Source organism: Echinops telfairi, unplaced genomic scaffold (assembly GCF_000313985.2).
Source record: "Echinops telfairi isolate 266 unplaced genomic scaffold, ASM31398v2 ScPeMD7_3533;HRSCAF=4204_0, whole genome shotgun sequence".
Taxonomy (NCBI): Eukaryota; Metazoa; Chordata; class Mammalia; order Afrosoricida; family Tenrecidae; genus Echinops; species Echinops telfairi.
In genome coordinates, this window is record NW_022107431.1 from 59,977,164 (window position 1) to 60,000,409 (window position 23,246).

Genomic DNA, 23,246 nt, shown 5'->3' on the forward strand with positions numbered 1-23,246 from the left:
GCAACAAATGTATAGATGTGCTTTACACAATTGATCTATGTATTGTGATGAATTGTATGAGCCCCAATAAATTGATTAAAAAAATTAATTAAAAAAAAAAGAATATTTCTGCTCTCTTCCTAGCATTTTCCTAATTAATAGTGCTGAGACTCACAGTCAATGATGAGTCCAGTTACACTTAGGTGAGCCAGAAAAGTGAAAAGCAAAATGTTCAACCTGAGTTCTTAAATACCATGGGGGTCAGAGAAAAGAAACGGAGACGTCTCCATTACTGGAATGTGTTTGCTCTAAAATCAGAGGACGTGGAAATAGAAAGGAACTAGAGTTGACACCATGAGAGTTAAAGTATTATTTACAACAACTTTGTGATAATATTCCCTTTAAACATCATATCTGGACAAAGCAACTGCGGCATTTCATTGAATGATCCATACCTTAGGACCCAATCTTCCTTGGGTCCTCAGAACTGGTGGCTGGTTCTCTATGTTTCTCTGGGAATGGACTCAAAGTTAGTGGGAGGGTAACTTCTGATAAAGGTTAATGCTCACAACACTGTAGAAACACTGTTAAAGCAGAGTAAGAGTCCTTGTGGTGCTGCCTGGTAAGCATTAGACCAATAACGACAAAGTCAGAGGTTCAAACCCAGCAGCTGCTCCATAGGAGAGAGTTGAGGTTAGTTGTTCCCATAAAAATTTACAGGCTATTGAAATTAAGCAAGCAGCCATCGAACAGGGAAGCAACAAAGCCCACATGGAAGAAGCACACCAGTTTGTGTGATCACAAGGTGTCAACGGGATCGGGTATCAGGCATCAGAAGAACCCAAACAAACAATCATATTGATGCAAACGAGGGGATTGGAGTGGAGAACCAAAGTCCATCTGTAGACAATTGGACATCCCCTAACAGAAGGGTCACAAGGAAGGAACGAGCCAGCCAGGGTGCAGTATGGCACCGCCAAAACACACAACACTCCTCTAGTTCTTTAATGCTTCCTCCCTCCAATTATCATGATCCCAGTTCTACCTTACAAAACCAGCTAGGTCAGAGCATGTACACTGGTACAGATCTCACGACACATGGAACCCAGGACAGATAAACCTCTCAGGTACAATAATGGGAGTAGCAATACCATGAGGGTAGGGAAGGTAGGGGGAGAAAGTGGAGAATGCGGGAACCAATTGCAATGATCAATGTAAAACCCCTTCCCTCCTGCACCAGGGGGACGAACAACAGAAATGTGGGTGAAGGGAGACAGCAGATGATGTAAGATATGAAAATAATAATAACTTATAATTTATCAAGGGGTCGCAAAAATGGAAGGGTGGGGAAGGGAGGGGAAAAAGAGCTGATATCAGGGCTCAAGTAGAAATGAAGAGAAATTATTTTGAAAATTATGATGGCAACATATGTACAAATGTACTTGATACATTTGATGTACGGATTGTTTTAAGAGCTATAAGAGCCCCCAATAAGATGATTTATTTTTTTAATGTACTAAAAAGGGAGTAAAAGCAAGCTTCTCAGATAATTGCTTGATTAGGCTGAAAGTCATAGTCCACAAATGTGTTTGGAAATTTTAAAAAATTATGCATCACTAATTTTTTTAATGTGAGCAATTTATGTGTTAAGTAAATCCAAACCTGACCTTTGAGACAGACATTTTTAGTCTGCCCCATGATCATTAACACACCCAGCTTCACTCATTCCTATGAACTGCTTGCCCCTAGCGACACTGGAATGCTCCATCTCTGCATTAGCCTGGTGGTAGTGTCATCAGTCAGTTCCTTCTCATAGCCACCCTATGTACAACATAATGAAACATAGCCTATATTGTACCATCCTCACAATTGTTCTTACTTGTATGCTTAAGCTCATTGCTGCTGCCAGTATCAATTCATCTTGTGGAAGGTCTCTTTTGGCAGTTGACAGCACTTTCAATATTCTTTGCCACCACTATAATTCAAAGGCACTGGGTGAGTCAGGGTTGACTAGAGAAACAAATCCAGAGGCACTCGTATGTGTATAAGAAAGAGGTTTAATTACAAGAGCAATTGAATATTGAGAAAACATCCCAGCCCAGTCCAGAATGAGTCCATAAGTCTGATATTAGCCCATATGTCCAATATCTATCTATAGGGTCCTCTTCAGACTCACAAAACACATTCAATGACTCAGAATGTAGGAAGATCACTGGGCAGTAGATTGGAAGTCTTGTGAATACAGTGGCATTGTAAGCATCTCAGTGCTGGCAGGGGTCTTCACGTGGTTTCTTCAGCAACGAAACTCTGACTGTCTCAGGGTAGCTTCATGTGGCTTCTCCTCAGAAATGTCTCGAAGGGAATGAGTAGAGAGAGAGTGTTTCTCCCACCACCAAGAAGGAAATACAGGAGTTCCCAGAATCCTCAGAAGGCCATGCCCACACAGAGGCCTCATTGGCTATATCCTGATTGACAGGCTAGACTTCACTCCTACACTCTGAATCCTCAAATTGACACCAGATTATGTAACTATCACATGCATCAATTCTTCTTTGGTCTTCTTTATTTCGAACTTCTGAATTCCAATCACTAATAATTATCAATGCTTCGTGATTGTGTATTTGGTCAATTTCAGATTTAAGATGTAGAAATTTTCAACTTCTTCACTAGTTGTGGTGCATAAATCTGAGTTATACTTGTATTGCTTGGATTTCCTTATATGCAGATATATATAATCCTATCTCAGACAGCATTGTACTTCAAGAGAGATCTTGAAATATACCTTTGATGATGAATGCAATGCCATTCCTCGATTGTCATTTCCAGCATAGTAAGCCATATGATTTTCTGATCCAAAATGGCCAATACCAGTCCATTTCAGTTCACTAAAACCTAAGATATCACTCTTCATGCATTCAACTTCATTTTTGACAACTTCTAATTTTCCCAGTTTGTACTACATATATTCCAAGTTCTGATTATTAGTAGCTTTTTGCTGCTATTTCACCTAATTCTGAGTCGTGACCCCTCAGTGAATGAACATACCGAAGGCTTTACTCCCACAGGTTTTCCTCCATTCACATCACCCTGGTTGACTGTCTTTGAGAAGACAGCTCTCCTCCATCATATTTTGAATGTTCTCTGACCTAAGGGGCTCATCCTCTGGCAGTACCTCACACCATGCTGGGCTTCTAACTATTGGGCCTTCTATATCTGATGATGCTTCTTTGCTATGCACAAAGTTTTCAGGAGCCGATTGCCCTGAACTGGACAGCCAATTTCTTCTTCATTTTCTGTTCTTAGTCTGGAAATTCTACCAAAACCTGTTTACCTTGGATGACCCTGCTGGCTTTTGAAATATCAGCGACTGCTTGCACCTTCACAGTAACACATGAACCACTATAGGATGACAAACTGAGCGACAAGTGGTGGCGTTAGCCTATAAGGATCACATCTTGATTAGAAGAGCCCAGAAACCCACTTCCTCCTCATTACCTTGCAGGAATCCTACCAACCACTCAGCCCTGACCTGAGCCCGTCCGGTGACCAAGAACATGCTTGCATTCTCTTTCTGGATCATATAATGGATCAAATGATTTTACCCTGATATCAAATCTACTTTGGGTTAGATAGCTGTACAGTGACTCAAAGAATGAATCTATTTTATCTCCTACATAGCATCCTTCCAAATATTGGAAGAAAATGATTACAGTACAAGTATTTTCATCTCCAGAGTAAAACCCCAAGTTCTTTCACACATTCCTCATATAAAATCAATGCCATATTTCTATTTTCATATCCTTCTTATAGTAAACTAAGCTCTCTATTTTTTTAATCTATGAGTATTAGTGTGTGTGTGTGTGTGTGTGTGTGTGTGTGTGTGTGTGTGCGCATGTGTCTGTGTATAAAATTAACTGGTTGCTATTGAGCTGATTCTGACTCATGACAATCCCTTATGCGTCAGGGTAACTTGGCTCCCTTAGGATTTTAAGGTTGATTGTAGGAAGTAAATCCCAAGACCTTTCTTAAGAGGCACCTCTGGGTGACTTAAATTGGCAATCTTTGGGTCAGCAGCTGAGCATATTAACTACTTAAACCACTCAGAGTCTCATTTTTGTAAATATCTGTGAAGGTATATCTCTCCTTTTTTAATGGTGTGAATTTTTGAAAATAAAAAAAAATCAACCATAGATTTCACATGTATTCATATTAAATTTTATCTTATTGATTGAGTTTAGCATGCCAGTATATTCAAATCATGCTAGATTTTCTTTCTATCTTTGTCTGTATATTTGACTACTAAGAGAGAATTCCTTCTATATTTTTACTAAGAACATGATAAAAATTTACTAGGGACATAATTGAAGTATCTTGAAAATAAATTGTATAAGAAGAAAGACTGAACTAACTCATTACAAATGTGTTTTAAAAAATCATGAGTATTGAGGAAGGACATGCGCAGAGGCCTGAAGTCTGTCTGCTGCCTCAGTGCATTGCCTGTGTATGTTCATAGGTCAACACCTCTATTTTTTTATTTTAATTTTATTTTATTGGGGGCTCTTACAGCTCCTCACAATCCATACATCTATCCATTGTGTCAAACATATCTGTACATATGTTGTCATCATCTTTTCCAAAACATTTTCATTCTACTTGAGTCCCTGGCATCAGCTCCTCATTTTCCTCCCTCCCTCCCCCATGTCCCCTTGATAATTTATAAATTCTTCTTTTTTTCATGTCTTTCACTGTCTCATTTCACCCACTTTCTGCTGTCCATCCCCCAGGGATGGGGACCATACCTCAATCATTGTGATCGGTTTTCCCTTACTCCCCCCCACTGACCTTACCCTCCTAGTATCGCTGTTCCCCTTGTTGCTCCTGAGGGGTATAACTGTTCTGGATCCCTGTGTTGCAAGCTCTTATCTGTACCAGTACACAGGTTCTGGTCTAGTCATATTTGTAAGATAGAATTGGGGTCATGGTAGTGGGGAATTGGGGGAGCATTAAAGAACTAGAGGAAGGTTGTGTGTTTTATCAGTGCTACACTGCACCCTGACTGGCTCTTCTCTTCCTTGTGTGCAGAAAGGAAATGCGCCATAGGGGTTTCAGGCCTGTGACCTTTGGAAACAGATCACCAGGCTTGGCTGCCAACATGCCTCTGGGGCTGCCTTTGAACCACAACATCTCTACTCACTGTCGATGCTTACCTATTTGTGCCACCAAAGGAGAGCCAAGGAATGTCTACAAAAGGAAAATCTACAGATAAAAACAGCAAATCAGTGATTGTCTGGGACAAGGAGAGGGGAGGGAGAAATGTGTGTAAATTAAATGGGCACAAGGGATCTTATTGGGGTGATAAAACTGTCCTAAAACTGAGTTATGGTCATAGTGCATACATTGGAAATTTTAATACAATATCACTGAATTATAGAGTTCAAATGAGTTAATTATATATACAACATGCCATAAAAGTTATTAATAAACAAACACTGCAGCACTTTTGCATCTCAGTCTTCCTTTCCCCAATACATGCATACAATATGCATAGAGACTGCTTTAACAAACATGTGGAGATGAGATCATCCAACTGTCAGCCAGCAGTTGTCTGTTACTATGACCACACAAATCAGGATGGGGGAAAATGTTAGATGATTAATTTTACAATGAGCAATGAGATGTCATCTTTCATGGGTAGACACATTGGCAGAAATGCTTTGAGAGTATATAGGCTTCAGTTTATTATTTTTCATATTCTAAAAGTAGACAAAGGACAGCCATATGCTACCTCAAATATTGTAAGATATAAATTTTCCTCACAGTCAATGACAAGTACTGAAAAAAGTTTTTAGTGTCTTGAGCCAACACTGAATCTTCAAGGAATGTTTGACATTAGAGGATACTTTCTGTTTGATTTTTAAGAAAGGAAAAGTGAGAAGGATTAAAACTATGTTAGAACAAGGCAATTCAATAGGGCAAGGAAAGTTTTTCAACAAATGATGCTGAGATAATTGGACATCATCATGCAAAAATAATAAATTTTACTCCCTACCTCACACCATATACAAGAATCAACTCAAATAAATCATAATCTTAAAGACAAGGGCTAAAACTACAAAAATCTTAGCAGAAAACACTGGAGTAAATCGTCATGCTCTTAGGTTAAATTCCCTACCTGTGACACCAAAAGCATAACAGGTGTTTATGCTTCAAAGGACACCATTAAGAACGTTTAAAAAATCTCAAAAACCATTTTCAAACTGCAGCATAAGAGGTGTTTATTCTTCAAAAGACACCATTAAGAAAGTTAAAAAAATCTCAGAAAACATTTACAAACTCTTATAATGGACTTTATCCAGAATATATAAAGGGCTTCAATTAGAACTAAATCATAATTCGAGTTATAGGGCAATTAAAATGGTCAAAGCTTTGAATAGATATTTCACAGAAGAAGATACATAAATGAGCCATAAACACACGAATAGATCATGCGGGAGGGGGGAGCGGGGAGGGAGGGGAAAAATGAGGACCTAATGTCGGGGGTTTAAATGGAGAGAAAATGTTTTGAGAAACGATGTACAAATGCGCTTTACACAATTGATGTGTGTGTGGATTGGGATAACAGTTGTATGAGCCCCTAATAAAATGTTAAAAAATAAAAAAATAAAAATAAAAATAAAAAGTTCAACTTAAAAACAAAACAAAACAAAAAAACACACGAATAGATGCCGGCATCATTAGAGAAATATAAGTTAAAGTCAAAAGGAGGTACCATCTCATACACACTAGAATAGCTGTAATAAATAAGATAGACAATAAACTTGGCTAAAATATGGAGAAAACCATGTTTAACTTTTAAAAGAAATGGCCAACTGTTTTCTAAAGAATTCCATTTTACTTATCTAACAGCGGTAAATGAAGGTTCCAATTTCTCCATGAACCCCTCAGGACCATTGGTGAGAGTGGCGATACCAGGAGGGTGGAGGGAAGGTAGGGTAGAAAGGAGGAACCGATTACATGGATCTACATATAACCTCCTCCCTGGGGGATGGAGAACAGAAAAGTAGGTGAAGGGAGACATCGGACAGTGTAAGATATGACAAAATAATAATTTATAAATTATCAAGGGTTCATGAGGGAGGAAAGAGTGTGGAGGGAGGGGACAAAATGAAGAGCTGATTCCAAGGGCTCAAGTGGAAAGCAAATGTTTTGAGAATGAGGAGGGCAACAAATAGACAAATGTGCTTGACATAATGGATGTATATATATGGATTGCGATAACAGTTGTACAAGCCCTGATAAAAAGATTTAAATAAAAGAAAAAGTTAAACATAATCTCACTATAGGGCCTAGCATTTTCATTCTTAGATACCCACTCAAGAGAAATGAAAACTGTATGTGCATACAAAGATTTGCATGTGAACTTTTAGAGTAATGTTATTCTAAAAAGTAGAAACAATCCAAACACCCATGATGGATACATGAACAGACAAACAAATGTAGCATATCTACCCAATAGAACTTTATTTGAAAATGAAAATAAATGAGTTATTGATGCATGCCATGACAGGGTGAGCCTTAAAACCATTAGAATAAGTGGAAGAAGCAAGACAGTTTTCCGAAAACATTATATCCTGAATAAGCTAAAAACAACTCTGGCCTATTTGGATTACTGAAAGACAGCCCTCAAGAGAGAGATCGGATGAGTAGAGGCTGTTGAGAATAAGAAAGCACACAAAGGTATCTGAAATGCAGAGCAAGAAGTGTTGCACTAGAGTCTTTAAAGTGGGAGACTGACATGGTACAAAAGTGATTTAATAACATTGAGAACACACAGGTGTATTGTGCAAAAACACAGAGGAAAAGATGAGATGAAAGGATGAAAATATAGTTGATTCCACCGACAGTGAGTGGATTCCAATTAGAGACCTTCTAGGACAGAGCCCAACTGCTCCTTAGGGGTTCCGAGACTACAAGTCTTTATGACAACAGACAGCCTCATCTTTCTGGTGGGTTTGAATTACTGACGTTATAGTTAGCAACCCACTGCTTAAACCACAGTGTCACCAGAGCTTCTTAAGATTGTTGGTAACACATACAAAATGCAGAACATAATATGAAGTAAAAAGCAGGGCCCAGAGGGTTACCAACCCTATACAACAAGAAAGAGGCTGGAGGTGTTATAGTGGTCAGCAGTCCAAAACCAACAGCTGCCCAGCAGGAGAAAGAAACTTCCTACTCCTGAAGAGTCAGTCTTGGAAACCTACAGGGACAGTGCTATCTATACTATCTATACTATACTATATACCTATAACCATAACTATACCTATGGCTTACCTATACCTATATTATTGGATCACTTGTGAATCAGAATCAACTCGATGGCAGTGAGATACTACCAGAAAACCTTCTGAGATAAATGAATAAATTTATCTTTCAGATAAAATTCCAGAACAAAGCCTTACATAATCAAGGACTATTAATAAAAAAGAATATCTCTTAGATATGCCCTAACACTGGTTTTGAGTCAATTATTCTCCTTTAGATACATGGATCCATGTTGCCCCTTTTCTGCCCTGCTTTGCCTCTAGGAAACTGGTTTCTGCATAGTGCTCTATTCAGGCTGTACACTAGTTGGTTCCTAGTTGATTTTGACCAATAGAAGGTATTGCAGGAATGCTGAGGTTTTGAGAGTGGGCAAAGAGATTGTTCAGGATATTTGATCTACTCTTTCACTTTATTAACACATCTTGGGTAGTAACTAAAACTCTTCTGGACAATATGAGATGGCTTCAGTAAGTTTGTGCAAAAATGCTATTGTATTTTAATTCCATTAAAAAAAAATCTTTTAAGTCCCCTCATAATTGCCACTGAGCGGACCTCACTCCACAGTTCTGGCACCAGTAATACAATTTCCTCAGCTTGTGTCTTTACTTCTAGAGATAGCAATGGCTCCAAATCTTGTCAGCCTTCTTTGAATGCCTCATCAGCCCTTGACTCATTCCCTTAATCTGTCCCATACCATAACAAGTAAGCCTATTTTTTGAAATATTGTCACTTGAACCATCTAGAGTAAATTGTTTTCTACTAATCAACTCTTACTAATACAAAGAGTAAAGAAAAATATTCTATAACCTCAGATAGAAAATAATTCGATCTACAAAGCAATCAAAATCAGACTAATCTCTTACTTCTCCATTATAAAATGAATGCTAAAAGCTAATAGAAAAGAATATACATTTCTTTTGGGGAAAAAACTTTTTAAAAAAAATCATTTTATTAGGGGCTCATACAACTCTTATCACAATCCATACACACATCAATTGTGTAAAGCACATTTGTACATTCATTGCCCTGATCATTCTCAAAACATTTCCTCTCCACTTAAGCCCCCGGCATTAGGTCCTCATTTTTCCCCTCCCTCCCCACTCCCCCCTCCCTCATGAGCCCTTGATAATTTATGAATTGTTATTTTGTCATATCTTGCCCTGTCCGACATCTCCCTTCACCCACTTTTCTGCTGTCTGTCCCCCAGGGAGGAGGTCACATATAGTTCCTTGTAATCAATTCCCTCTTTCCAACCCACTCTCCCTCTACCCTCCCAGTTTCGCCACTCACACCACTGGTCCTGTAGGGATCATCCGCCCTGGATTCCCTGGATTTCCAGTTCCTGTCCATACCAGTGTACATCCTCTGGTCTAGCCACACTTGCAAGGTAGAATTCGTGTCATGATAGTGGGAGCGGGGAGGAAGAATTTAGGAACTAGAGGAAAGTTGTATTTTTCATCGTTGCTACATCGCACCCTGACTGGCTTGTTTCCTCCCCGAGACCCCTCTGCAAGGGAATCTCCAGTGGCCTACGCATGGGCTTTGGGTCTCCACTCTGCACTCCCCCCATCATTCACTATGGTAAGATTTTTAGTTCTGATGATGCCTTACACCTGATCCCTTCAACACCTCGTGATTGCATAGGCTGGTGTGCTTCTTCCATGTGGGCTTTGTTGCTTCTGAGCTTGATGGCTGCTTGATTACCTTCAAACCTTTAAGACCCCAGATGCTATACTTTTTGATAGCCGGGCACCATCAGCTTTCTTCACCACATTTGCTTATACATTGGGGAAAAAACTTTAAGGCAATGACTTCATTCTGTCATTCATATGTGAAGGCAATCAAAAAGGCAAAGGCTCAAAAATAAAGATAACATCCACACCGTAATCTGGAGGTGGACGTGGAAGTGGAGCTGCAGACAGTCAGGGTAGTGAAGTCAAGAATGTTATGTAACTGGTGTGGGGTCTTAAAGGCTTGTCTTAAAACAAGCAGCCATCTCAGTGAGGTGAAAGCTAAGTCCATAGGAAGAAGTGCCAGCCAGTGTGATCAAAGGATTATTAACAATAAAATTCACAGTCAGATGGAGAGACTCTATGAAAGCTTAAAATATGAGTGCCTGGTTTGCAGAAGGCTATGGATGATGGTGAAATTCCAACATCCATTTATATGGCCCCCACAAGCATTAAGCCTCCATCGAATTCTTTCAGTCTATTGACCAAGGATGTGAATAGTCTTGTCCTCAGATAAAGTGCTTTGGAAAGCATTTTACTACAGATATAGTTGGGTTCAAATTTAACAGCTGCCCCATCTGTTTTCCTTTTTAAGTCACTTTTATCTTATTTTATTTTTTATTGCTTTCTGCTATCTTCTGTATTGAAGTTTTTCTGTTGTGGGTTTTTTTTTCTTCGTATGATTTTCTTATATGAAATTAAGATAGGTAAATCTATAGCGTTAACAACTAGATGCATAGTTCCTTAGGGTTATGACAGGGGAGGTTGGGGTGAATAGGGAGCTAACAATAATGGGTACAAAGATGAAGAGAACATGCTCTAAAATTGATTGTGGTGATGAACATACTCTTTAAGATATATAAACTATTGGATTGAGTGACACTTGAATTATGTCAATAACACTATTTTAAAAAGAATGTTATCTAAATAATTTAAGGGAAAAATCTCAGAAATGTACACAGTATGGTTAAAATCATTGAAAGTAAGCACCGGAACATTTTGAACATCGAGATTTGTTTGTATGACTAAAATGGAACAGGAAAGCAAAATATCTTCACTAAATGAAACCACTGCCCGCATTGAGTGGACTCCAACTCACAGGACATACATAGGGTTTCTAAGACTGAATCTTTATGCGAGCACACAGCCTAGCATCATCTTTCTCCCAAGGAACAGCCGGTGGGTTTGAACTGGTGACGTTGTGTTAGCAGAAATTGACATATGCTGTAAAAGTGTAATTTAATAGTATAATCTTAGAGCTTAAATTACAAAAACAAGGCAGTGGTGTTAGGGGTTGGATTAACTGAAATAATTCTTAGCTCCTCATTTAATTGATTTTGGTAAATTGGAAAACTGAGAATCATTCATACAGGTATTACCCAAAAAATCCTTAAAGTTAACACCAGTAGAATTAAAAATAGCATGCCTGCCCTCCATATCATTTTAGAACATAATTATGCTAATTTAAATGTAGCAATTATACCTCAGAATTAGTGATTCCAATAGCTATGTTTTACCCTAGTAAGGCAGTACGTTCCATAAAATAAAACCTCCTAAATGCGTAAGAATGAACACTATGATACATCTGTGAAAATATTTTCTTCTTGGGCAAGCAGAAAGTAACTACAGCCATACACCAACATGTTACTCACTCATTATGAGCTTGAATTATATAATCAATTGGGCTGCCTAATTTGTTACTATTATTCAAGGTTCTTGGGCAACTTAATGGTGCTTTGCTTTGTGCAGGGAAGAAAAATATAAAGTAGTTAATTTCAATAGCTGCTTAGCACTATCATTAATTGGCTAGACAAATTGGAATAACTGAGCTAGCCAGTTGAATATTGCACATTTTAAAATTTTAATTTTAAGTGTTTTTGAGTTGGATCATGCTGAATATAAATAACCCTATTAGGTGAAAGACCTAAGAATAAAATGAAAAATGTCAGCAGAGAAGCTAAGTGATAACTTCAAATGTCATCTTTAAATGTCATTATCATCTGGATAAAGATCAGTTTAACTGACCCTGAAATGCAGTGGTGAAATTAGCACACAGAAATCAAATGACTGATTGTATTGCTATTAAAATACAATTGAGTCTAAAATCGTTAAAATATGGCTGAAAATACTTCCCAGTATACAGTGGCATTGCATTTTGTATTTACTGAAAATAATGCAAATATTGGACAACAAAGAAACAGTAAAAGAATTCTAATATAAGGAGATAAAAATGGGCTCCTTTAACAGCAATCTTATCTTCTCAAATAACTCTTCCTGTGTTCAAATATTTATGGATGACTTTGTATGCAGGGCAGTATAGATGTGTGTGTGGATTAAAATGGTTCTCCAATTCAGAGAGTTTAGCTGTGACTCAATAGATTCTACACAGCAATCCAAGTATCTTGTGTCTGCGTACTTCTGATCAAAGAACAGCCTGCTTCTCTATGCTCAGATGTTTCTAATCAGTAAAAATATTCAGAGTAGCAAGGTAGAAAAGGCAATTAGCCAAAGAAATCAGCAAATCCAGCTCTGTTGGTGAATGTGGAAGTAGTGTAGCTGAATTGTGTGCATGTCAATTACTTGCGTATTTGCGAATGCAAAGCTAATCAGTAGTGAAACACTAACAGCTAAGAATACACCTAGCGGAAGAAGGTGGATAAGTGGAAGGAGTCAGAGGAACTTTATAATGCAGTGAAGGGTAAAGGGGAACTTTAGAGAGCAGGGCAAAAATTAAACGAAAGTGTTCATTAGGCTAGGCTTGTTAAAAAGAACTGAATCATAGATGATGGATCTGAAGTTTCAATCTCTTATATTTAAAATTTCTTCTAGAAATCTAAATCAGTTTATGTAAAGCTATGTGATGATAGTAACAAAAATAGTAATCTGATGCCTATCTCCCCCACAGTAGTTCTATAAACTGCTTCTGTAAAGTTCGTAGCAGAAAAAGCAGTTCTACTGTGTAAAACCCAATGGTGCAGTTCTATTGTGTAACAAACATAACAATGTCTTGTCTCACTATTTCTGAAACACTTTCACCCATATTATTGCATGTTATGCCAATGATTAGACTAGATAGGGAAAATATTGATTTTTCATTAACAGTTAAGTTGAGGCTTAGTATTAAGTGACTTGATTGAAATTAATAGCTATTAAGCCTGTTAAAACAGGAGGCAGAATCAAAAGACCTGAATATAATGTACTAGTCCAGGAGTTGGCAAACTTTGAGACAGAAGAGCATATCCTGTCCCTCACAATTTAAAGATTATTTGAAAGTCATAAATATATTTTTACAAACAAATGAAATCACCACTATATGAATAATATCCTTTAAAATATTTCAATTTTAATTCAGAGTCATATAGATACATATCGAAAAAGCTGTATATGGACTGAGAGCTGACGTTTGCCAATTCATGTTCTAGTCCACAGGTTCACAATCTTATTTAGCCTACCCCGGCCCCTTAAATGTTTTTTTAACCTTTTGTCCTATCGCCCATAGTTCCTGGTAAAGTGCAGGTACCTGCTTTTGCAGCCCTCCTGGACATTTAAGTGCTCCCAGGGGACAGTATCCCCCACTTTGGGAAACCCTGTTCTAGACCTGTTTCTAGTTAGTACTTCATAGAAACCCTTTCCATAGAACAAAACAGATAGTCCCTGTAAACACCTGAATGTCTTCTTTCGAAACTTACTCAGGGGATATCCTCTAAATATGCTCCCTTACTTAACTCTGGGAGTTTTGAGGTCCCTAAAGAAAGTAGGTCATTTTGGAATCACAAAGAACATGCGTGTGGTCATGGAGAAGCGGCTCAAGACTCCTGTACTATGACTGACTGTGGAGTATTGGCTAGCACAGATCTGGAACCAGACAAGCTTGGGTGGGGAACCTGGCCTTAGACTCTTCATCTATAAAATAGAATTATTAGCAACATACCACAACAAGTTCGGAGACAAGAATACAATTAGCACAGCCCTGGCGGCCATTGAACATTTGCAGCCCTGGGGTAATTTTCCATCTCTCCAGCCAAATGAATTGCTGAACTGACTGTCCCAAATATTGAAGTTTTAAACTAAATTACATTGGATAGTCTTTGGAAGCCACAGGATATGCAGTCCTCTTATTCCCTAGGCCGGCTTCCCATATTTTCTCACCAAAGTACTCAGAAACTAAATTGGAGAGCTGGTGTCCAGAGCATCAGAGCGGTCCTCTTATTCTTGAGTTCTTGCCCTAAAGCCCCTTCCTGAGAAGCCTATATAACTTTGTTCCAGAAAAGGCTCACTGCACCTGGAGGATAACTGGGATATGAAAGAAGCAAAATGTAGGAGTAGAAGGTTGTAGAAGGTGAGTACTCTCAGCAGACTGTTAATTCTGGAAGATCCCTTCTCATTTTGTTTGTACTACACTAAGCACTGCTGGAGAGTCCACTTTTGGACTGATTCTGTCCAATTTCAGTTTACTTCCATTTACAAAGTAAGGCCTGAAATGCTTCATCTAGGTGCTATTCAAACTTAGTTTTTATGTTAATTGTGTGCCAGGTTCTCTTCTGGAAGTTACAACACACAATGAACCAAGAAACACTTAACTTCAGGAAGTCTAGTGCGAAAAAGTCATACCAAATAAGTATTACATGATAGTTAATATAACACTACAGGATACTATAGTCTAATTGACTTCATGCACACTGGGTGCAGATGGGTGGCAGGGGTCTACAGGTCTAAATAGGGGTGTACCCCATCCTCATAGAGCTTACAGAGTAGATAGTGTTGCGAGGATTTACTGAGAAAACACAGATCTAAGTATGTGGAACAGAACAGCAAAGGTAGAGGCATTGTCAAAATATAACACATACCAGGAGCTTCAAAAGGCTTTTGGAAAAATGAAATTTTTCCATAAACTTGTTGAAGTTCCTTTATATAAGGCCGGCTGTCATTTTTTTTTAATCACCTATGTTGATGCTTGTTTTTCTTAACCTTTATTTCAATAGTTTTATGATTTTATTATGAAGCATTTCAAATCCATTTTTAAGATAGGTGGGGTACAAAATCAAAACATGAACTTGCAATAACTACATAAAGAACATATTCCTGTGAAAATGATAAATCCAGATAAGCTATTCATGTATCAGGGCAAGAGCCCTCAGAGGTTAGCCTAGAGCCTGAGGATAATGTCAAAATGGCCTCTAAGCAGACCAAAGGAGAACTGATGCTTTTAAATTATGGTGTAGCGTAGAAATTTGAAAATACATAGACTGCCAGGAGAACATAAAACTCTGTCTTTGAAGAAGTAAAGTCAGATTGTTCCTTAGAAGCAAGGATGGATTTATCTCACATACTTTAGAAGCAAGCAAGAATTTGTCTCACACACACACAAAATTTGTCTCACATACTTTGAACATTCTATTTTGAATCTGGAAAGGGCATCATGCTTGGTTAAAGTAGAGGGTCAGCACAAAAAGAGGAAGACTCTCAATGAGACGGACTGACACGATGGCTGCAACAGTGGACTCAGACAATACATCAATTTGTGAATGGCACTGGGTGGGGCAGTGCTTCATTCTGTTGTACAGGTGGACACTGGGAGTTGGAACCGATGCAACGACACTTAGTCACAATGGCAAACCGACTCCAGGTTTGGAGACTTACTCCAATGGTTCACGTCTTTTCAGAGAATGCAACAAACATTCCAATGTGTAATTATTGATAGTATTTTAAATAAGAACAAAGGTACTCAAATGGAAATATTGAATCAGGTACAACCTATATTTCTATAGTGGCTTAAGTCTTTAAAGCTTCAAGAATATAACCAAGGCAAAATTACAGCCAATAAAGGTTCAACTTTGTGGCATCACACACAGGGAGTGCAACACTGATTGTTGTTTTTAGTAAGTGACCAGAAATGTGCAGTTTATAATAAAATTTCAATGTGTTCCATTAAATTATCAGCCAACAGGTATTTGCTGATCTGCCTACTACTGTGTTTCTGCTGAGATGCAATTTACATAAAAAAAAGAGCCACTGATCCAAGAGTGTATGTTGAATAATCATGTCAGAGTATAAGTAACTGTATATTTAATTTCATGAAAAAAACCCAATAACATTTAAAAACATCCATTCATAATGCATGCTGTTACTGGAAGACAACTTTTTAATGCATCCCAACATACTCTTCTTTGCTTTTAATGTCTGTTATTCCTGCCTATATTTTTCAACTATTAGGTCTGAGAAGCTATGACTAAAGAAATTACGTTTACTTGATGCATTTAAAAAGACTTAAGGCAACTTTTTATTTTAAAAAGTGTTTCATTTTAAAACTATCCACAAATGATCAGACCAGAGAAATAATACAATGCCAGAGAAATCCACCATTAAAACTACCTCTTTTTAATGCTTTTTCCCTAATGTATTACTTAATATATTTTTCTTACCCTTTATGTTTTAGATGACTATGCCCTATCAATATGAAATACAGTGATGCTGAGTTACTTATTTGACATAAGAGGACAAAGCACCCCAAAGACTCCCCGCCATCTAGTCTATTCAGTCTCAGCGCAGTTTTGGTTTTTGCTATGTTCCCACTCCTCGCAATCCTGTGAACAACAGAACGAAGCACTGCCCTGTAGGACAGAGTAAAATCATTCTGGAGAGTTTCCCACGCAGTACATCTTTATGGTGGCAGATAGTCTCATCTTTCTCCCTTGGAGTAGCTGACGGGTTTGAAGAGTTAACCTTGCGGTTAACAGCCCAACGCCTAACCTATAGCATCACCGTAAATATACTGAGCAAATATTTATGTATTATAATATTCTATATGTAAAAAGAATCTGGGTACAAAGACAGACCCTGCATGTACTCTTATAAGAAAAAGAGAGACACCACTGCTGAAATTTATAGTACTAATTATTTTTGTGTTCTAGAATGAAAGTACATTATGGTACAAGAGATGAACCATGTGCACAGAAAATTAAAGTCCCAAGATGGATAAAGCTATTGCAATAGGCTCTTTAAGAGCCTCTAGAGCAAACACTGGGAAACGGTAAGATAATTATTTTCTTTTAAGATTCATGGGAGGGTGATGGAAAAGTCACTTCAACAAAAACATTCAAAATAAAATGATCTAGCAAAGAGTTCTTTTCATCCGATCTCAGTTATTCTTTCTTCCTTTTCCATCATCAAAGGTTCTTTCTCTGATGGGTGATTTATTAATCTGCTGAAATATACATCATTAATGTTTCTCTAAGCATTACACCTTTCAGGGAATATGAAAAGATTTCTGCGTTCTGAAGCCCACAGGGGATTTCAGATCTTTGAAAATCAAAACGTCAGGAAAGGTTGTAACCCTGAACTGAAATTCAAAGAGAAAGTGTTCTGGAGACACCCTTACTCAATCCGATTTGTACATCAACCCGGACTCAAACAACCATTGTTTCCACAAAATAATAACTTGTACAATAATCTATATCTCTCTGTGACACTGAAAGAGAGCCCATCATTTCCCCCAGGTTACATAAACCTAGAGTCATTTTTCTACACCAAGAAATGATAATGCTAGTAGTCACTAGCAATCAATGTTTGTAATCTAGAGGAAAATACCATTGAGCTTCTAATACAGCATCCTAAGAGGTCCCTCTTGGTAGCATCTGGCAGAAGATCAACTGTGTCAAAACCAGCATGGAGTTGCAGTAGACTTAACTAGTTACCCTCATCCTGTCTTTGCTCAACTTTTCTTATTCCCAGGTGCCTACTCCAGACTCTCAAGAGAAGATTAGCAGATGGATGTGAGAAGGCATAGAGACCCCTCTGCAGCCAGAGCACTAAGTGCAATTGGTCTATACCCTTGAAGCCGGTTAAACCATTAGCAAATGGTTCCCAGACACTAACAGATGGCCAATTGGTCCCAGTAGCACTTTTCAACATCGATACGACTCTATACAAGGAACTAAAGCCTGCTAATTGGAATACTGTTTCTCTCTAATATATTTTATTTAACATTTTATGATTTTGTTTCATAACTAGTGTCATTTCATCATAATGAATAATATAGGCAGGCTGTATTCTCTCCACTGATGGGATATGGTAATGATACGATAGTCCATTTGGTTAACACTCACCAAGAACTTGAACATGCGTGCATTTTGCAACCTAGCCAGCAGATGGTTAACAGAAGCTTTTGCAAGACATTCAAGGACAAGTCAAGAGCCAAGCTCACAGCCTCTACCCTAATTTATTGTTGCAAGTTGTCTTTTTGGTTATTTTCTTGGAGGATAGAAAACCTGTTATGCAAAAATTTCACTTCAATGACATACGCCTGACTTCTAAACATACCTCCAAGCTCCTTTTTTAAATTTCTGGACACGTTTCTGAATACTATGAAGCTATGAAGGTCAGCCTCAAAATGGATGAAACTACTCTCCAGAATACTTTTCATTTCTCCCTTAATACAATTACAATTTCTCAAATAGCTCTCCACTCACGCGCCTACTCTCCCAATCTTTATTTCTTGTCTCACTGCCACCCATGTTTCTCACAGAAGGAGGAGTACTTTAAAACCTACTTAATACAAAGATCCCTAATGGTGTAGTGGGTAACTGCAACGTCTGAAGACCACATCGTTTACATATCTCGGAGGAGAAAGGTGGAGCATTCTGCTCCCATACAGATTTACAGTTTCTGAACAGCCAGGGAGCCAGTTCTACTCTCTGCTCTACAGTCACTATGAGCTAGAACTCACTTCATGGGCAACACAAAAAGAAACTCACTGCCACTGAGATGTTTCTGACTCACCGTGACTGTATTGGACAGGGCCGGACTGTCCCTGTGAGTTTTTCACCATTGCAACTCTTTACAAGAGTAGAAAGCCTCACCTTCCATGGAGCAGCTGGTGGTTTTGAACTGCTAAGTTTGGGGTTAGCGCCCCACTATAACCACTATGCCACTGCAACATGGTAGTGGTTTCTTAATAAAACTTACTTTACAAGTTGATTTTTGCATGTGTGCTTCTAAATTCCTGTTACTTTTGTTGTTGCATACTCAAATCAGTGGCTGGGGTTCGGTTTTTAAAGCTCAAAAGTGAATATAAATTTCCTCTTGGGTATGAACTGACAGAAAAATGTCATTCTAATTCAAAATAAATTGCTATTTATTGCAATCCTAATTATTTCTTGAGAGCTCCTCTGTTTCTTTTACCTTCTTGTTACGTCCTTTGATCCTAATTCTCTTCTTTGATGGTAAAACAACAACAAAAACTCACTGCCATCAAGTGCATTTGGACTCACAGTGATATATTTAAATACTTGATGTGGAAGAGAACTCTACACTAAAGGGTATAATTAGGTTGAGCTGGTTAGATTTCAACTCAAAAGAAAGAAACCCTATAAACCAGTGGTTCTCAACCTGTGGTCGCGACCCCTTTGGGGGTTGAACGACCCTTTCACAGGGTTCGCCCAATTCATAATAGTAGACAAATTACAGTTATGAAGTAGCAACGAAAATAATTTTATGGTTGGGGGGGGTCACCACAACATGAGGACCTGTATTAAAGTGCCGAGGCATTAGGAAGGTCGACAACCACTGCAAACAGAGATGTAGTCTGGGATCTCTGAGCTACGAAGGAATCTTGGTGACATCATAATGACTGGACCATGTGACCATGAGTTTTCTTAAGACAAGAACCATGCCATGATTAAACTAAATTAATAGCTTTTTCTAGCCTAAACATTTATGGTTCAATGACCTTAACAGCAATTTTCCCGTTAATGAACGGGAAATTCCTTTATACATTTTGTGTTTGATTTGACTGTGCAATTTGTTTAAATTAACATCTATTTAAATAAGACACCGATGAAACATAGTCACAGCTTACAAGCACAGCTCACAGAGAGGCAAGGCAAAGACCAATTTAAATCAAAAGCCTCTGCTCATCTTTCTTTTCTACTCATTTTTTAGTACAAAATCGTGTCTTTGCTATGTTGTGTGAGCACAACAAATTGTCCCTTTAGTTTTTAAAAAAAGAATTTTTCCAACAACCATATTAGTCTGAAAATATATAGCAAACCATGAGATAAGTGAATACTAACCTCTTTCATTTTTTCCAGCTCATTCTGTAAAGCTTGCTTTGCAATCTCAACTTCTATAAGCTGTTGCCTCAATTTCTCATTTTCATCTTCTGTTGTTGTTCTCTTTTCTTCTACATTTTCCAATTCATGGTGTAGTCTCACAGATACATCCTTTGCAACCTAAATTAAAGTGTTTGTAACAGTGATATAGAGTCAATGACACTCTGAGTTTATTATATGACAACCATTAAGAGCATATTCTTACATAGTTTATCATGTTCCAGGCAGTATTCCAATGCCTGAACCAGTCATATATTCCCATTCAACCTTCCATATATGAACCAGTCATATATTTGCATTCAACCTTCATAACAATCCCACAAGATAGGCATTATTTTAAGATATGCAAACTAAATCTCAGAAATGTCAAGTAACTTGTTCAAGTCTAAAGTGCTAATTCTTGGTTAGACTCTACCTATTCTCTTCTTCTCTCCATGACCCCATAATCATAAATGTCCTATTATGTTTTATCATCCTAAAACAATTTTGTGGAATGGATTCTTCCATAACTACACAACACCATGGTTATAAACCTCCTATTGTGTTTTATCACATGTATATAATTTTACACACTGGCTCTAATACGCAAAACAAGTCTACTGTAGGACAGAGATACTTGGCAATATACTTCTTTCTGTATAGATTTACAGCCATGGAAACCCTATGAATCAGTTCTACTCTGTCCTACAAGGTCGCTGAGTTGCAATCAACTGAATTAGCAGTGGGTTTGCTTTTTGATTTGGAAAGAATGGAAAATATATGTGTTGAATTCCAAGTGATGAGTATTCCAAGTGAGTTTTTGAATTTTGCACCTGTAAATATAATTTCAGATGCCTTTAGGAAACGTGGTAGTCCTAGGATTATTTCTTCTTCTTAAGGATGAAATACATTTCTGTCCCATGCTTTATGTGTATCTTTGGAAATTTTCAGCTAGTGTAAAATAAGTGGAGCTACCTGGTATAAAGGCTTAGAATACTGTTGTTAATCTGGGTAGGGAGCCAGCCAGGCCACCTACTCCCTCCCAGAGGGTTATACCCAGAACTTCTATAAAGGTTCAGCTTCTGCATCTGAAAAATGATACTAAAATTAATCACCCCTTTATAGGATTCTTTATTCTTAAGAACCAAGTAAAATAACACGTAACAATGTTTGTCCTTGTGCCTGGTGCATAGTGACCTCTCAGTAAATGTTTCTCGGGGAAAAATCATATACTGACTTTCATAAGACGTTTCATCATAACTTTCTTTATAACAAATATAGCATAACTATGTGTAACGTTCATGTTTTGTGGTTAATGCAAATAAAATTATATTCATTTGGATGTTCAAGGCCACAGCGACAATATCTGGTTTGCATAGTCAATGAATCTGCATGTGGTCACACTGGACTCGATATCTGTTCAGAAACAAATGCATTTTAAGATTGGGATTTCTCAACTGAGTAAGCTTTTAAAGGAGCAACTTCCCAGTAAGAAGGGGGTCCCTTCATTTATTTGACTTTCCCAGGGTTATGTACAGAAAGGAAGGAATCTTGGGAGAAGAAAAGTGAGGATATCACTTGTAGAGAGAAATCCTAACTCCTATCTATTCCGTTGCTATCCTGGGTCCCGTGGTGCATAAATTCACCTGGCCTTTAATTGACTCAGACTAAGGCAGATCAGGGCTAGTCTGTGCTGAGCCACACCTTTGTTTCGGCCCAGAGGGTGACGCCCTCTCCCAAGAGCTCTGGAAGAGCCACTGTTAACTCACCGGAGAGCACTTGGAGGTGGGTGAGAGGCCTACCCACCCTCCACTCTTCAGATCCACCTGCCCTTCCCCTTCCCGGAGTCTGCATTGCATAGTCACCACCGAGAGGCTCTGAGCCTCCTGAAGGCAGGGACAGCTCCCACCGCCCCGCCACGCCCCTGAGCCCCGGCGCCCCGCGCAGACCTTGAGGTCCTGCTCCAGGCTGCGGAGCAGCTCCCCGTCGATCTCCCCCGTCTGCGCGTAGCGGAGCCTTTTGCGCTCGGCTTTGCGGAGGCGGTACTGCAGGATCCGGCAGTTTTTGTTGGCTCTCTCCAACTCGCGGCGCATTTCCTGCAGTTGACAGGCATCCTCCTCGAAGAAAGTGTCCCTCATCTCGTCCATCTCGGTCCTCAGCTCATCGATCTCGTTCTGAGGCGGTGACAGGTGGCGGGTCAAAACCAGCCTGGTCCCCAGTCCCTCCGACAGGCAGCAGACACACCCCATCCCAGCTCCCGAAAGCCCAGCTTTACTGCCAGCTCTCCATGAGAAAGGCCTGAGTTGAGCAGGGAGCTGAGCAAAGGAGCACACTAGGAAAACGGGCCTCTCTGGACGCCTGCCCCAGCTCTTTAGCTCCAGCCCCGAAAATGGGTGCAACTCATGAAAATGGAAGGCAGGCTGGCCCGATTCGGATTTAAATTAAACCCAATGTTGCTCCGCTCCGTTTCTGTTTCAAGTCTGGGTAAGGCCTAGGGTGCCTTCTTCCTCCTTGCCTGGCCCCCTCCCTCATTAAGTCTTCCAACAGGCCCGCCGGACACGCCCTCCCCTCCCCCTCGCCCCCTCCCCTAAGCCCACACTTCCCCTCCCCCACGCGGCTCCCCTCCCCCGCTTCACCTTGAGCGTCTCATTCTCCTCCCGAAGCTTCTCCATCTCCTCCTGCATTTCTTCTTGCTCCTGGAGCTGCTGCGGGTGCGGCTGGGACGACGCGGGCGCCCCTGCCTGCATGTTCCCGCTGCTCGCGCCGCCCTCCGCGCTCTGCTGGGGGCCCTCCGCCGCCGCCGCCATTGGCGCGGCCGAGAGGACGGCAAGCGGCTCGCAGACGGCGGTGGCGCCGGCGACCGGGGAGCCGCGGCTGTGGCTGCCGCCGCCGTTCTTGGTGTGCATCTGCGCCGCGGCCGCCGCCGCCCGCTCCTTCTTGAGGTGAAACTGGATGAGCTCAGACTGCAGGCATCCTTCCTTCCAGTAGCCCCCTCCGCCGCTGCCGGGGTTCCTGCCGCTGGGGCCCTGGGTTTTGCCCGCAGCCGAGGACGACGGCGAAGGGGAGGCCTCCTCTCCGCCGCTGCCGCCCCTCTGCGGAGCGCGCACGCCCTTCCCTCGCCAGC

The 23,246-nt window shown here is 39.7% G+C and overlaps 1 protein-coding gene across 1 annotated transcript in view; it reads right to left on the minus strand.

The window, feature by feature from the left end:
* The window catches only part of SOGA3 (SOGA family member 3), a 69,990-nt gene that overhangs the window by 45,552 nt on the left and 1,192 nt on the right, over positions 1 to 23,246 (minus strand). The window contains 3 exon segments of the mRNA XM_045294305.1: positions 20,105 to 20,263; positions 22,072 to 22,296; positions 22,759 to 23,237. Of these exon segments, the coding sequence (XP_045150240.1) occupies positions 20,105 to 20,263; positions 22,072 to 22,296; positions 22,759 to 23,237 (863 nt within the window).